A 16527-nucleotide genomic window follows, 5' to 3' on the forward strand; every position below is an offset into this window, starting at 1 on the left:
TTCCCTTTACAAGCTTCAACAATGTATTTATCGTGTGATTTTGAAAATAAAAGTTTCATATTCTGAAAGCCAAGACTTTGTTTGGGGGGGGTGGGAGGAGAGCTGTGGAATGTGACCCTTGGGAGAATTCCTCCACACATTCCGATGGCCAATTCGTTTTAAACAAAGAGTTCGCAACACAGGACAGCATGGGCAACATGGGGGGTGGGGGCTGGTGAACGGTCTGGTCAATGTTTGTAAACACAATCCCCAGGATGTGTCCTAATCAGGAGCCGGGTAAATGAGAGAGCCCCCGAAAAACAGATCCCGAAATAGCTCGTCCTGGTTTCCGCAGCAGATAGGCCTACAGTATGGTGTCTGTTATGTCAGTCATTTTAAATAAAACGTCGAAAACTGAACTTGAAAATGGTTTCCTCTTTTTATTTTATGTATCATTTTCGGGACGGGGAGACGTGTGTGATTACAAATTAATTTGCAGAAATGTAAAGTGATCTAACTAAGTTCTATTCATATTCTTGACGGGAAGAGCAGTGTAAATGGGTGGCCATATGCATTTGAAAAGCAATATAAATCACACAGTTATTATACAATAGGCTATAAAAGCACCATCGATAACCATTACCTTTCTCCAATTCAAACTTTGGACGGGAAAAAAGGAAGGTGTACATGGTTGGGCTATACTGTAGGCCCTAGGGGCGGCGGGTGCTGTGGCTAGGGAAGGCTAAGCCTTCCCAAATATTTGTGTAGGCCTAACTGCATCCTGGTAAAATAAAAATATAATGTCTTTGACATTAGCGCTGCTATGCAGCCACCTGTGCCCTGTACCACGAAGCCAGTTCAACAGACCCTGGATATGCTTGAGTTATCTTAACTATCCCTAACAAACGCGATCTCGCTAAACGGTCCTACGGCGCTGGTTATCAACTCGGTAAATCAAGCCAGGGTTTCTCTCTCCAGCTGAGAACGCGTTCACGTGAAAGGGGCGGGGTTAGCTACATTTGACCAATCACAAACAGGGACAAGTGTACTGACAGCGCAACATTACATTACATTGCATTTAGCTGACGCTTTTATCCAAAGCGACTTACAATAAGTACATTCGACCAGGAAGACACAACCTTGAAGAAAACAGAATCATATAAGTACATCAGATTTCATAGAGCCAAACATTTCAAGTGCTACTCAACTGGCTTTAGATAAGCCAGTCCTTTATTAGTATAAAAGTGCTTTGTTAATAGTTCTATCGCTCGAAGTGGAGTCGAAAGAGATGAGTTTTCAGTCTGCGCCGGAAGATGTGCAAGCTATCTGCTGTCCTGATGTCAATGGGGAGCTCATTCCACCATCTTGGAGCCAGGATAGCAAACCCACGTGTTTTTGCTGATGGGAATTTGGGTCCCCCTCGCAGCGAGGGCGCAGCGAGTCGTTTGGCTGATGCAGAGCGTAGGGCACGCGCTGGGGTGTACGGTTTAACCATGTCCTGGATGTACGAAGGGCCAGATCCATTCGCAGTATGGTAAGCAAGTACCAGTGTCTTGAAGTGGATTCTAGTAGTTACCGGAAGCCAGTGAAGGGAGCGGAGGAGCGGAGTGGTGTGGGAAAATTTAGGAAGGTTGAAGACCAGACAAGCCGCTGCATTCTGGATGAGCTGCAGAGGTCGGATGGCACATGCAGGTAGACCAGCCAGGAGGGAGTTGCAGTAGTCTAGGCGTGAGATGACGAGAGCCTGGACCAGAACCTGAGTCGCTTTCTGTGTCAGCTGGGGACGTATCTTCCTGATGTTGTAAAGCGTGTATCTGCAGCAACGGGTTGTAGCAGCTATGTTTGCAGTGAAGGACAGGTTGTTATCTAGGGTCACACCCAGATTCCTTGCAGTCTGAGTTGGGGAAACAACTGAGGTGCCGATGTTGATTGTTAGGTCAAGAGTGGGACAATCTTTTCCCGGAAGGAAGAGCAGCTCAGTCTTGTCAAGGTTGAGCTTGAGGTGATGAGCAGACATCCACTGAGAGATGTCAGCTAGACAAGCAGAGATGCGTGCGACGACCTGGGTCTCTGAGCGAGGAAAGGACAGAATTAATTGGGTGTCGTCAGCGTAGCCATGGTATGAAAAACCATGCGGGCTAATGACTGATCCGAGTGAGTTTGTGTACAGGGAGAAGAGGAGGGGACCAAGAACAGAGCCCTGAGGGACCCCTGTAGTTAATTGACAAGGGTCGGACTCAGACCCTCTCCAAGTCACCCTGTAGGTACGGTCTTTCAGGTATGAGGTGAGGAGGGAAAGTGCAGAGCCTGAAACTCCAAGTTTTTGGAGAGTGCGAAGGAGGATCTGATGATAATGACAATATCAACCAACACTGATTTCACTGTGTCCATAAACAGAGACGTTTTGGCCCAAGGAGCAAAATCAGCAGCAGTAGTATTGCAAGATTCGGGTGTCCAAAATGGTAGTGATGATGGTGGTAGTCCAGGAGTCTGTTCCTGGCTGCAACTCGCGGGGGGAGTCTTGGTTTTTCTCAGCTCCATGTCTAGTTTACAACGGTCGTCTTAGTGGGGTCCTTCGTTTTAGATGATTTGCTGAGTGGAGGGTGGGGTTTATTGCGTTGAATGGGGGGAGTCATTTATAGAATTGAGAGTTTAAAAAAAAAAAAAGTTCTTTAAGCGTTGTAGCTTTTTCATCAATCATCTCCAACCAAGCAGCAATAGGTCAACATTTAAGAATAAGTAATAGTTTGTCAAGATTTTACGGAAAAAGTCAAAAAAGTATAGTTTGTCAGAAATATGGAAAAGTCATTGTGTACAAATAGTATGTTGAAAATCAAAAAGAAAGAAAACTCAATTCATTACAAATTAATGAATATTTTACCCTGTTCTAAAGTTTTTGCACCCCTTAAAGAAAAACCCCTTCCTTACCAAGTACTTCATATTATACCCTTTTGTTAAGTGTTGCGTACATCAAGGTGTATCTTAAAGTATCTTGGTAGCAGAAAATAACTAAAATATGTAAGGTTATCAGAAAAGAAAAAACCTTGTTTAACTGAACAAGTGTTGCATACGCCAAAGTGTGTCTAAAAGTATCTTAGTAACACAATGTATAGCCTTTGTTGTCTAATTCTTTGATCTCGCATGCTGTCTGCGTTTTCTTTGCTTTTTACTGCAAATATCTTATGTCACCATATGTGACGTATGAGGCCCCGGTTGTAGAGCGTCCCGAATGGCTGTATTGAACCGAATAAACGCCAAGTTGTTGATTCCCCTGGAGACTCGGATGGAGTAGATGGAGGTTGATACATATCAATGTCAGCCATATCAATGTCAGCCATAGCGCTGTCGAGATCTGGTGTCCAGATTGTTGGAGAGGATGGAGGTCCTACAGGCGTTTGCTCCAGGCTGCAACTCGCGGGGAGAGACTTGTTTTTTTTCAGATCCATTGTTAGTGTTCAACAAATGTCCTTGAGGGGTCCTTACTTTAAAATGATCTGGTGAGGACGGCGGGGGTTGTTATGTTTAGTGGGAGGCGGAGTCATGCTGAGTGGGATGATGACGAGGAGGAGGAGGAGGAGGAGGAGGAGGAGGAGGAGGAGGAGGAGGAGGAGGAGGAGGAGGAGGAGGAGGAGGAGGAGGAGGAGGAGGAGGAGGAGGAGGAGGAGGCGGCTAGGGTTGGGAGGATTAAGACGCATTTCTAAGATTCCTAGTTCAAGAGATTTAAGAAAGATTGACAGCATACCCTTTGACAGATCACCCCTTAAAAGAAAAAAACATTGTTTAACTGAACAAGTGTTGCATATGCCAAAGTGTGTCTAAAAGTATCTTAGTAACACAAGAAAAGAGAAAAAAGCATTGATGTTAACAACAACTGGACTGTTCCACTGAAATAACAAATACATAATTTCAAAAAGTGCGCTTAAAAAAGAAAACATTTATTCAGATAAAGTATTTTGTTAGACTATTAAGTCCAATATGGTTACATTTACCCCTAAACCATTTGTATTATATGTTTGTTTTCCTAATAAAGACAGAGTCACCTGAATTAATCTAGTCTCCAGACCTTTTATTTTTAACATTTTGTAACAATCTTTAAACATTTGTAGAGAACAAACACTGTGGTTAAAATGAGTGTCTTTATGACGACTCTCACACAGTTGGTATTTTTCACAAAATTCATTTTTAAACACATCATCTTGATACAGAGATAACACATTTTCGTAAGACAACCCCCGAAGCTCTTTTTACATAGGTAACACAATGCTTTTCTTTGAGGGGGTCCATAGTTTTAAATGATCTGGTGAGGAGGGTGTGACTTGTTATGTTGATTGGGAGGCGGAGTCCTCTGCAAAAGTGAGAGTCTTTTTCACCAGGATAATGTCGATCGATGTCTGACTCTGTTTAAAAAGTTCTTTAAGCTTTGTAGCTTTTCCATCAATCATTTTCAGCCAAGCAGTCAGAGGCACCCGCAAGGATGTCTGAAAAACCCCGCATGTAGAGTTGAAATACTCCAAAACAAAATCATCAGAGGGGTGCTTCCCCAGCGTCACCATACGGCTTGCGCGGTAATACCATCGCCCCGATGGTCCGCTTTTAGTTTCCCAGACGGTGCTTGTCAGGATTCTTCTCACTTCTGGCGGCGGGGAAATATCTCCTTCTTCTTCCTCCACCTTGAGGGGCAGCGGTGCAAACTCTTCTTTGATCTCGCATGCTGTCTGCGTTTCTTTGCTTTTCTTTGCAAATATCTTGTACACCGCGGGTTCCACGCCTGTTTCTTGATGCACTACTTCTTCCGATACAGTGGTTGCGTGGAGATCTCTGGAGGACACCAGAGTTAACACAGCCCAATCTGTTGAGGTCAGTGTCGCTTTAACACTACGGGGTCCATACGTTTCTCCATTCTTCAGATTGTAGAAATGCAGTTCATTCGCCATATAGTTGAATACATAACCCCAAACATCGCCATTTTTCAGAGTCCATTCTTCATGAAGTTCTTCGGCTGGAGGCGTCTGAACCCGGCCCAGATACTGCATTCGTTTCTTGATTGGCGCTCTGGACGGGTGGCGGTAAGTTGTCACAGGCGTCTCACTGATTAAACCCATATCGAGGCTTCTCTTGGCCATTTTTCTTTTTTGAAAGGTGACTGGGTAAATGGAATTGCTGTCTTGTTATTTCGTTTGAGCGTATTTCTACCTAATTCCACCCCCCCACTATTTGTTGGCCTCATAGCCCCGGAAGGGGTATAAAAGGGGGAGAGGCTGGAGGGGGGCTGGGTAGACAGTCTCACACATAACTTCAAAGAGACACCTAGATTAACATCAAAGGTTTATAGCACACCAGTGTGAAGTCACACCGGCCTGTTATAACACCTCACATCAAAGGGCAAACACCAAAGGCTAATTAGATTAGACATCATAATTCGATTAGACAACAAAAGGGCTCTGAGGGGGGCCATACAATACAACTTCAAAGAGACTTAATCAACACATCAAATAATTAGACAACAAAGGCGCTAGCCAGGGGGCTTTTCACATAACACACATCAAAAGGATCTCGAACAAAGGCGCTACACAGGGGGGCATTTCACCCCTAGGGGTGATGACCCCTCACCCTCACATCAAAGGATGTCGAACAATGGGAGGCGGGACTTAGCTCATTTGCATAATTGGAGGCGTGTCCACCTGTCACTTTGTATGCATACTAATGTGATTGAAACAGTATCATTACTACTACTCGCCCAGCCAATCAGAAATAGGAACCTTTTTCTCCCACGAAAGTCCCTGCTCTCTAGCAGGGACGGACGGAAAAGGGGGTAAAAAGGTTCTCATGAACAAATGTTAGTCCCGGATCTTTTTGGTGTGAACGCAACATTTCGGAACTATATCGGAACTAAAGTGGGAAAAATTCTGAGGTGTGAACGCGCCTATTTACTGCAGTTTAGTTCCTTGTTTTAGGCCAAATTAAATCAGCATGGCATTTATTTTATACTTACATTGGTAAAAATTACTATAATCAATACTTTCGATTATAAAAATGTATGTTTTGTATAAAAATGTGAAAACACTGACAATATAGAAGTGGTTGCTCATAGTGATTCAACAGTACAATTACCCCCTGAATCTGCATCTCCCTTCAGATATACAAAGCATTTTGTGATTGAGTGTATTTTTCTTTTAACTGCTCAGCTGTCCATCTCACAACTGCTTTGATTGAGCACAATTTTGGGGGTCTGTTTAGAGGAAAAAGGCTCTAAAACTTTACACTACCTGCGCCAAACAGCACACTGACATAGTTTACACTTAGCTGATGGAACATTTAGCAGCTGAAAAGTCATATATTTCTTTTAGGACTTGGTAGAGACAAAAAAGAAAAAAAAGATTCAGAAAATGTAATATTGTATTTACCATAAGATGGCAAAACATGTCTTTAATCAAAGACAATGTTTCTATGTAGTCGATGTTCTGATGGCAAGTGTGTCAAACTACCCTAAAAGATGATGATGTTAAATGGAAATGTGGTCCTGTTCAATATGATCTAACATCAGTTATTGCAGATTAAAAGGACCTGTCTCACTGGGTTCCACTCATTCTGTGCATGAACACCACTGAAAACTAATTGGCAGATTGGTCTTAAATTAATTAAGATATATGTATACCCCTTAGGGCATGAACAACCTAATTACATCATAATCAAACCGTTTGGGTGTGTATGATCAGAGGGTCAGTGGTTTGATCCCCAGCAGTCAACATGTCAAAGTGTCTCAGGGCAGACTCTTCAGCTTCAATGCTCCTGTGTGCATGTAGTGTACCGTACTAAAGTGTATGTAAGTATCTTTGGATAAAGGTGTCAGCTAAATGCAGTGGTGGATAGTCACACTTAGGTACTGTACTCAAGTATAATTAGGAAATACTACATTTTGGAAGCCGTTATTGTACGTCTTTAATCCCTTATTTTGTTTTTAGTATTTAGTTCAGGTTTTAGTAACACATTTTTTGTTAAAAAATATAGAAAATATAAATAAATTATTTAAAAACATTGATATGTATTCATATGTTAAGATATCCAGCAGCAGTATGTAAAGTAATTTAAATTAGCTCTACATGTACCAGCTGTGATAAACACACTAACACATCATAATCCAATCATACGATTCTGAAATGGGCACAGTACTTTTGCTCTTGGTACTTTAAGTATAATTGAATGCCGAAACTGTTTTACTTTTACCTAAGTATTATTGAAGAAGATTGAAGAAGATTCAATTTATTGTCATTACGTAGTACAGGTACTATGTAACAAAATGGTTTCTCTGCATTTGACCCATCCTGGTGTTAGGAGCAGTGTGCTGCCATTATGAACTGCGCCCGGAGAGCAGTGTAGGGAACGGAGCCTTGCTCAGGGACACCTCTGTAGCACGTGGTCTTTTCGGGACTTGAACTGGTGACCTTCCAGTTGCCTAGCCAAGTCCTTATGGAATTCGACACCACCGCCCTATTATATTGAATGCAAGACTTTTACTTATAACACATTATTTTTACAATTCATTGATTCTTTGACTTAAGCAAGACATCTCAGTACCAGTGGCGTTTTCTCCCGAAGCCAGGCTTCCCCTGTTTTTTCAGATTGTAGTTATAATTTAAATAAATAAAAACACTTTGTTTTGTTTCGATAATTCTCCTTTGCTGTGTGTTGCTGCCGGCCCGTCTCTCCTCCATTCTCATTGAGTATTTTACAAAGAGTGAAACAAACAGCGCCCCTCTAGATGTTATGGTGAAACAGTAGATTGCACTCACTGTTGCGAGAGGAGGCCAGCAGAATCTGGCTTCCCTTGGTGAAGAAAAATTGAGGGATTGACCAATCAGATGAGGCTCACGTGATGCCCCTGCCAACCTGTGATTGGTCAGGGCCATGCCAAGGGAAGCCAGCCGCCTCTTGCTTCCCTTCAGAGGCGGCTGGTGGCTGGTGATTTGATTGGACACTGCCATCCAATCAAATCACATCAACATCAGTATTAATACTGTAACTGTCATCACCGCCGTTAGAAATTATCAATCAAATGAAGCATTATGGAGGGTGGAGATTTGGCGTACTTAATCAAACATAACTTTACTAAACTTCCGCTACAGCAGCAACTAACAATTAAATCAGATGACAGGCCAATGCCCACACTCGAGCTGTGTGTACACAGAGGGAAAAGGGAGAGAATCGGACGTTCAATGAGGACAATTATGTCCGCACGGAGTGGCTAACTGGAAGCGCTAAACTTCAGCGTCTATTTTGCTGGCCATGTCTTATTTTTGACAAGGATTCGTGCTCCCTGAACAATCCTTGGGCAACTTCAGGATTCATCAAGCTTGCCAACCTGTCACGGGCAACTGAGAGGCACGGTAAATCCAAAAATCACATAGATTGTGTGATTGTCTGCATACATTAATAAGTAAAATGCTTAAATGAATAAGGAGAGAGTTTCAGCTGGAGAGTGCGTGCGGACCTTTCGGTTAGATAACAGGCGTGTGCAAGTCCTGCATCTGTGTGATACAAATGTGTGTAAAATGATACCGGGCGCTGTAATCACTCATCTGGTTACGTTATTGACCACCCCCCCCCCCCCGACCCAAAAAATGGGCTTCCCCTACATTTTTCCCCACGCCACGCTACTGCTCAGTACTTCTTCCACCGCTGGCTAAATGACATGTAATGTAAGGGTGCATTCACACCTAATAGTCCGCTTCTCTGGTGCGCACCAGACCACAGTTTGTTACATTGTTTCATTTTTCAGAAGGTTCGGTTTGCGTTCACACGGCAAAACTCAAACGGACTATAAACTTTAACCACAAGTCATGTGCACGGAAATGCGTTCAAGCATTGGTGAGACATTAAGGCGGGACACCCCAGGTGAATAGGGTAATTTTTTTAACTTAAAGGTATCAGCTAGAAATGTCTCCAGTTAATTACTTACAATAAGGCAATTGTCTTTTGTATTACAAGTTTTCTGAAATAGCATGTTTAAATATGAAAATTATCCATTATCTCATTAAATATGAACATATTTTAACACATTTCAGGAATCGAAATCTGAACTTTGGATATAGCCAGATTCAAAATTATTGTTTCATTTTGTAGTTATATTAGTATCTAAGGCTTTTACAGAAGGGATATTGGATATCTCTTTTTATCACTCCATAAATCAGAAAATACTGTCAACAGCCCTAAAATATCCATTTTTGCCATGTTTTTAGGTATACAATGTTGTATAATTCAGGCTATGAATTATATATGAACAAACCCTTCTGTAAAAGCCTTCATAATATTGATAGGAATATAACTGGAAGGTTTGGTGTATGTACGTGCTACTGAAGTTGAAATTTCGAACTCAGAGTAGGAGAAAAAACTCATTTTGAGAAAACGACCTTTAAATATTGCAGTGAGGCGCTAGCTAAACCCTCCTGTTCTTTGGATGACAGCTTGCGCATCGACGCACTCCGTGAAGGTATTTCATGTTCAGGGTCATTTTTTTTTTTTATAACCTTGCTTCGTGCAAGTGACAATTGTTGTCGTCTTCTCTGTGAACGTTTTTTTCGCCGTTCTTTTGGCATTTTGAGATTTCAATTTCTAGCTGAAAGCTAACCAGGAAGTGTTTTAGCACACCACGTGACACTTCGTTCACACCAGCAATGAACTGCTCCAGAGTTCACTAGCAAGCGTTCCGAGACCACCTATTTTAGCGGACCAGAGTCCGATTGTTTAGTTCACTTCAGAGGTCTCGGACTGCGTTCACACCGACCCAAACGAACCGCACCAAGCGTCTAAACGCACCAGGGTTAGATTCAACCGGACTATACAAGGCTGGTGTGAACGCACCCTAATATAACTCTTTGTAGGCACTATTTTCAGTGTTTCTACCTCAGCATGCGGACCAGTGCTGGGATCCCTCCAGACTTGAATATGGCCAGCAGCCCCTCCCTCTGGTGGGACAGGCTGTGCAGCACGCTGGCCGCACAACGGGCCGTCTCCACGTCAGCTGCTGTTGTCATGGCACGCACCACGGCGCCTACAATGGTGTGAGACTGCACCAGCACCCGGCGACTGGCCTCCTTACGAGTCAGCTGGTTGACTATCATGGCTGCTTTGTTCACCACAACCTGGGGAGGAAATAAAGTAACAGTGTCAAATATAATGCCTAAAGAAGGGGTCCAAACCTTTTTCACTGAAGGCCACATACAGAAAAAGGTGAGGTTTATTGCCTCATAATTTCAGTTAAGTTAAGATAGCAAAATCAATCACATGTAGGTAAATTATGCTCGATACTTGAATATGCTTTAAGAAAACAAACATCCTCAATCAAAGCTCACCAGAGGGTTTACTTTATTTTGTTACAAACAGTGTTGCAGCTCATCCCTTAAAAAATAAGCCTCAGAATGCTTATAATAAAGGGGAAAATGAGGGTATATTTCAAGCTGGTTATGGAAATAAGTAATATATTTGTACATATATATATTTGTACATATATATTTAAGAAGTACAATATAGGAAAAGCAAAAGTTTCAGGTGTGGGCCATGTTACATTATACTTTTAGAATTTGCTGAGGGCCAATTGAAAATGGACTAAGGGCAGCACTTGGCCCCCGGACACCCCTAGTCTGACAGCTTAGTTCAGGAGTGTCAAACTCAAGACCCGTGCGCCAAAGGCGGCCCATGACTTCATTTGATGTGGCCCGCAAGAGCTTGCAAAGAATATAATGCGTTTATTTTACGGTTAGATGCCGCTTTACAGAAGCACGTTGTCCATAAACTACATGTCCCACAATGCATCACATTTTGTGACATGCCCACTGAAGAGACTTGCAATTATTGGCAATTATGTAATTTAATACATTATTTTATATATAATATGTATTTATATATCTATATTTATAAAGTCTTAAAGTTACAACTGGCCCTTTGAGTGCAACCGTAATACTGATGTGGTCCGTGATGAAATTGAGTTTGACACCCCTGACTTAGTTGTTAGTTGTGTGTGCGTACCGGGTCGTCGTCGGCCAGCAGCTTGGTGAGCTCCGGTACGGCCCGGGTGGCCAGCTCTGCGTCGTCCTGGTAGTTTATCAGGTGGACTATAGCATTCTTCAGCAGGTGAGAGGGCTCAGCAAGACGCTGCACGTTGCTCTGTTGTGAATGATCTGATTGGACGGGCATGGCTGCCTCCCCCTCCACCAGGGTCTCTGGAAACATGGCCGCCCTGACCCGCTGAGCCCGGGTTAGAGAGAACTGAGAATCTAAATCTGTCATGGGAGAGAAAGAGAGACAGTCAGTGTGTGTGAACAGATAACTAACTGTGGTTCTGCAGCCAATGTATGTGGGTGTCTGAAGTGAAAACAATGCTCAGTAATTACAATCAAGCAGCACTGTAAACCCCAACAGTACTACTAACTCATAAGTATTATGGGTACTGCAATCAAAGCCAAATATAAAGTCAACCGAACAATACACGTATACGTTCTTTTAACGAAAAGTGCTGCAAAATGCAGAATACCGTTTTGATAAGGGATACATATGTGTAGTCTTTAATATTAAACATGATCGCTGGATGATAGCCACAGAACAGAAGTCGTATCACAGTTTATCCTGGGCGGGTCACAGCTCCACAGCTGAAGACTTCTCCACGCTGCTTTCAAACTGTGAGTAAACTACGTGTGCTTCACTTGTAGGCTGTCTGAAGGTGTACACAGGTCTCAGATGGACTTGGTATCACATTAAGAACGATATTCAGTAATTAGTCTGGCAAAAATAACTGGTTTAAGTGATTTATTCAAGCGTGCAATGTTTTGAACAGACATCCCCAGTCACCTCATTGTCATTTTGTAGTCCTCGCTGTACGCGTCCGGATATCGGCATCACTACCACAACCTCACAGACTGGTACTGAATGTGCATCAAAGTGTTCCTATCCAGCCAAAGATACCAAAAGATGAATGTAAACGACAGAAGAAGCGATCGAAATGTGTATTTCCTGGTTATTCGACAATGGCTAGTTCTTTAATAAGATGCTGTGCATTTAACTCATCATCTCATTCCTTCTTCATTGCTTTAGAGTTTTCCGGGACACTTCGGAAGAGGTGGACCAAGACCAAAAAGAGGCCAAAAAAGATTTGCACATCCTCCAAAACCCAGGATGGTAAAAAGTGTGAAACTCAGTGTTGTCGCTCTGCCAAGGCCATCAAATAAAACTCCAAATGCAAGCACCGAGTTGAAAATGATGCGGGCTGGCCTTGGCAACAGATGTGCGCTAATCCCAGAAGATGCTGACCATAGTGAGGTAAAACCAAGTTTAATTATTTGTTATATAAATTGGAATGCATTTAATCCATAAACGCTCTAAACTATTTGCATTCTTACATTCAGATCTGTGCTATCTTTGAAATGGAGTTTCCCAAGCTGGAGTCCCTCAACGGAGATTGGCTGTTCTATAAGGCTACAGGTAGAGGTGTTATATTAATATCGGGATCACATAATTATTTTTTACCACATTTAAACATTGTTAACCAATGTATTTACATATTTTATTTTATTTAAGGTGGCAGTGGCCAAAGAAATCTTACGGTAATTACTCCAGAACTTGAAGGGTATACTGGAACTCAACTGAAGAATGTCTCCAGCGCAGGAAAACTGACCCTCTACATTGTCCCTCAGACATCTGGATGATTCTCCACTGCCTTTCAATGCTACAGAATTTTCCAAGATGCCAAAGTCAACGTGTCGCAAATGTGGACAGAGCATGCCACTCCAACTCCTCGGCATACATTTGTAGGAGTGCAGAGACTATGTGAGTTGATAAGCCTACATTTACTTGAATAAGCCAAAACTTTTTTTCGCATAATTATGACATAAGATTTTACAAACAGTGGCGAGCCATCAGGGCCCTCTCTGAAGGCCTAATATATTCTACAAAATAATATTTAAAAACATTAAAAAAATATGTATTTTTCTTAATATATTTTATTTAAATATGTTTTTTAGTTATATTTTTCATTAGTTTTACCAAAATAACTTGATTTAATTGTATTTAAAATAATATTTCCAAATAAATAAATCCTTTGAATCTGCCTATTCAGTTTGTGTTAGAATGTGGTTAAATAAAGGGTTAAATGAAAGAAGCTCGTCTCTGCGAGTTACTGTGAAGACAGGAGCTGATTGGTGGTCCTGTTGTGAATTTACAGAGGGCCCGCTATAGTAACTGAACGAGAGAGTAATGACAGTACAATTGACCAATCTTCCCTCTAAATGGGTGGGTTTTATTATCGCGGACTTTATGACAAGTTCCGCCCGCTGTGAAACTTTCCATAGCAACAACAACTTCCTGTCAACAGTGTAAACTCGCCTTCAAAATAAAAGCATGCCAAATTACACGTAAGACATACAACTGCGGGGATCACGTGATGCAGCGAAGCTAGGTAGACGCTAGCCCAGGGGCTCTCCATCCTAATTCAATTTAAAACCTTTAAAAACACCCAAACCCACTTTTAATTTGGTCGGACGAATGCAGCATGGAAAAAAGCAAAACAACAACATTCAGCTGAGGAGCAAATTCTGACATCTATAGAGAAAATGACTCCCGAGACTTGTGAGCAAGAAGTTTGTGTAATGGCGACGGCGGCGGCACAGCAACACCTGAGCGGAGGAGACTCACTTATCCTTCAAGAGATAAGAAACGGCAATCAAGCCCTCTCCAGTAAACTTGACTCCAAAACCGCAGAAATTAATCAGTCTATCTCCGGACTGAAATCTATGCTGGATAAATTGAGCTCCCGTGTAACCGAAGCGGAAGACCGTATTGGCACGGCGGAGGACCAGCTGGTGGACCTGGACTCTCGTGTTGTCAAGTTAAGAAAATAAATGACTTTTTAATGGAGAAGGTCGACCAGCTTGAGAACTACAGCCGACGAAATAATATACGTGTCATTAATCTCAGGGAAACTGCAACTTGGTTATTACAACCTCTTAAATCAGTCATTACAACTTCACGAATCTGCTCTGTGGCAGTGGCAGTATACATCGATAAATCTGTGGCCTTGACTTTTGCTACAATAATATATACTGCTGTGTGCGCACAGTTTCCCTTTCCAAAAATATATTGATTGAATACAAAATAAAAATATCAGGTCGGGAGATTAGACTGTGAAGTTCCGATGCTCTCTCTACCCTCCCTCCTATGGAGCTATTTCAGGGTCATACGTTTTGATCATTCAAAACAAATACAATTTATTTGAAAGTTCAAGTTTTTATCCTGAACTTTGAAAAATACAATGATGTATTAAAAATAAAAATAAGTATTTGAAATCATTTTTCAGGTTGAATATTATTTTTGATTCAGTTCAGCAATTTTTTTGAATAAAATATTTATTTTCAGATTTCCCTTTTATACGTATTTGAATCCTTATTTCTTTCAGTTGCAGATTTTTCGTTTTCAGATTCAAAACAATTATTTTTTCAGTTTCAAATCTTGTTTCTTCAGGTTTCACATTGCTTTTCACCTTCAGATCGTTTTTCGCTTTCAGATCTTTTTTTTTCGCTTTCAAACTTTTGGCCCTGATGTGGCTTGGGGGGCGGGGCTTAGCAAAGAGTAGTTTGGCAGGCCTCCCTCTGTCATGTTGCCTTCATGGATGTTAGGTAGCGCGAGAAATATAACTCAACACTTTACACAATACTCCCGTGATTGGTGGTAAACAAAACTGATACCAGCGACAAAGTTCCGTTAAGCGAGCTGTTGAGCATCGTAGTTGGCAAATATCAAGGTATAAGAGCAATAAACTGTGCTAGAATGTGAAATTACGTATCCGCAATCAAGCATTGTCCTTCCCCACTTCCACGTAGCTCCATGAACGCAGGATAGTATTGGCTTGGTTTTTGCGATCAGAATCAGAATACCTTTATTAGTCCCACAGGGGATACATACATTTACATTGTTACAGCAGACTAGGGATGGGAAGGATTAATCGAATATTCGAAATTATTCAGGTATTCGAATAATTATTCAGGTATTCGAATATGAGTTATTAATTGTATTTTTATTTGTTTTGGGAGGGATGCCTAAGTTGATTACATATTATCAAATTGAATAATTCAATGTATACGACTGTGCCATAGCTAAATGTGTTAGGTGACGTCTAAAGGTGTGTTTTGCTCCGCTCACCGATCCCTCACAGCGGGCAGAGCTGCAGGTGCTGATCTCTCTCTCTTGCGTCCGGTTATACTTCACTCGTGTTTATGTCCAAATCCATCAGATCTAGCTAGTTCTAGCTAATGGTATGGCTGCTGCCCCTCCCTACACGCAGATCACGCAGACTCAAACCTCATCTTAGGCCCAAATGCGGCGCAAATGAGCTCCGCAGCCGTTGCGAGGTTCCGGCGCTAACAGTTCATGAGCGTGCTCCCCCGCCCCCTGTCAACACTCGCGACACATGAGTGGCCAGCCTAAACAACAATAAGCGCTGCTTGGCAACCGTGTGTGGCGGCAAAGTACATAGACATTTTGACTGGAGAGATTTAGTTTTGCCGGTATTCAACATATTTTACCAGTCATAGTCCGGTAATTATTTACACTCTAAGAAGAGTCCTACACAGACATGGCGTCAAAAAGGAGTAATGTGTGGAAATATTTCGACCAGGTTAGTGAGTGCGGTGTAGAGTGCAAACTATGCCAAATTAAATTTATATACATACTATACCTTGCTATACCTCCGTTCCAGCTGAGAGGGTCTTCTCTACAGCTGGGCTGATTGTGAATCGCCTCCGCACATGAAAGCTGTAGGCCTATAGCTTTCAAACTGTGATCACCAGTTCAATACATTTGATAAATTCGACTTGGTTTCTACACTTATTTGAACATGTATTTATTTATTTCCAAAAATTATTGCAAACATTTTAGATTTTTTTTTTTATAGGATATGTACATTTCGGTTAACCGGTTAACCGTTTTTTGGGGGTTCGAATATTCGAATATACATTTGCTTTCAAATTCCCATCCCTACAGCAGACAAGAGCCAAAGACAGCTTAATGTTACCTAAAGCAGTGGTTCCCAAACGGTGTGCCGCGGCACACTGGTGTGCCGTGAGGCAAGTCCGGGTGTGCCGTGGGATTTTGTGACAACCATACGTTATTATTGCAATATACAACTACTCAAAAATAATTTACTATATCAGTACTTTGTAGGTTTATATGTACGTAATCTGCGCGACTTGCACGTCCACATCTCCACGTGCAGTGCTGCATAAACATGGCTGAGTCAGCGATAACTTTCGAGGGGTGGAGGTATGCCCATTATTTTGAGTTGGTCCGAAGAATAGACAGGAATGTGACGGTGAGGTGCAAACTGTGTCCAGGCCAGAAGCTGTTATCCACTGCTGGAAACACCACGTCAAACCTCAACAAGCACCTGCAAAGAACACATGCTAAGGTGAAGCTAGTTCAAGCTACCGCACAGCTATTTGTTGTTTGTTTATATCACGTAGTCTGTTCTTCTTCTCTGTCTTCCGGTTGTTGCCTGTTTTGAATGAC

The 16527-nt window shown here is 42.0% G+C and overlaps 1 protein-coding gene across 1 annotated transcript in view; it reads right to left on the reverse strand.

Annotated features, from left to right (window-relative positions):
• The window catches only part of LOC117533591 (junction plakoglobin-like), a 133442-nt gene that overhangs the window by 100071 nt on the left and 16844 nt on the right, over positions 1–16527 (reverse strand). The window contains exons 3-4 of the mRNA XM_034197416.1: positions 11002–11255; positions 9880–10118 (exon numbers count right to left, since the gene is read on the reverse strand). Coding sequence (XP_034053307.1) covers positions 9880–10118; positions 11002–11255 — 493 coding nt within the window. The remainder of the gene's footprint in view (positions 1–9879; positions 10119–11001; positions 11256–16527) is intronic.

This window comes from Gymnodraco acuticeps, unplaced genomic scaffold (genome assembly GCF_902827175.1).
Source record: "Gymnodraco acuticeps unplaced genomic scaffold, fGymAcu1.1, whole genome shotgun sequence".
In the NCBI taxonomy this organism is placed as follows: Eukaryota; Metazoa; Chordata; class Actinopteri; order Perciformes; family Bathydraconidae; genus Gymnodraco; species Gymnodraco acuticeps.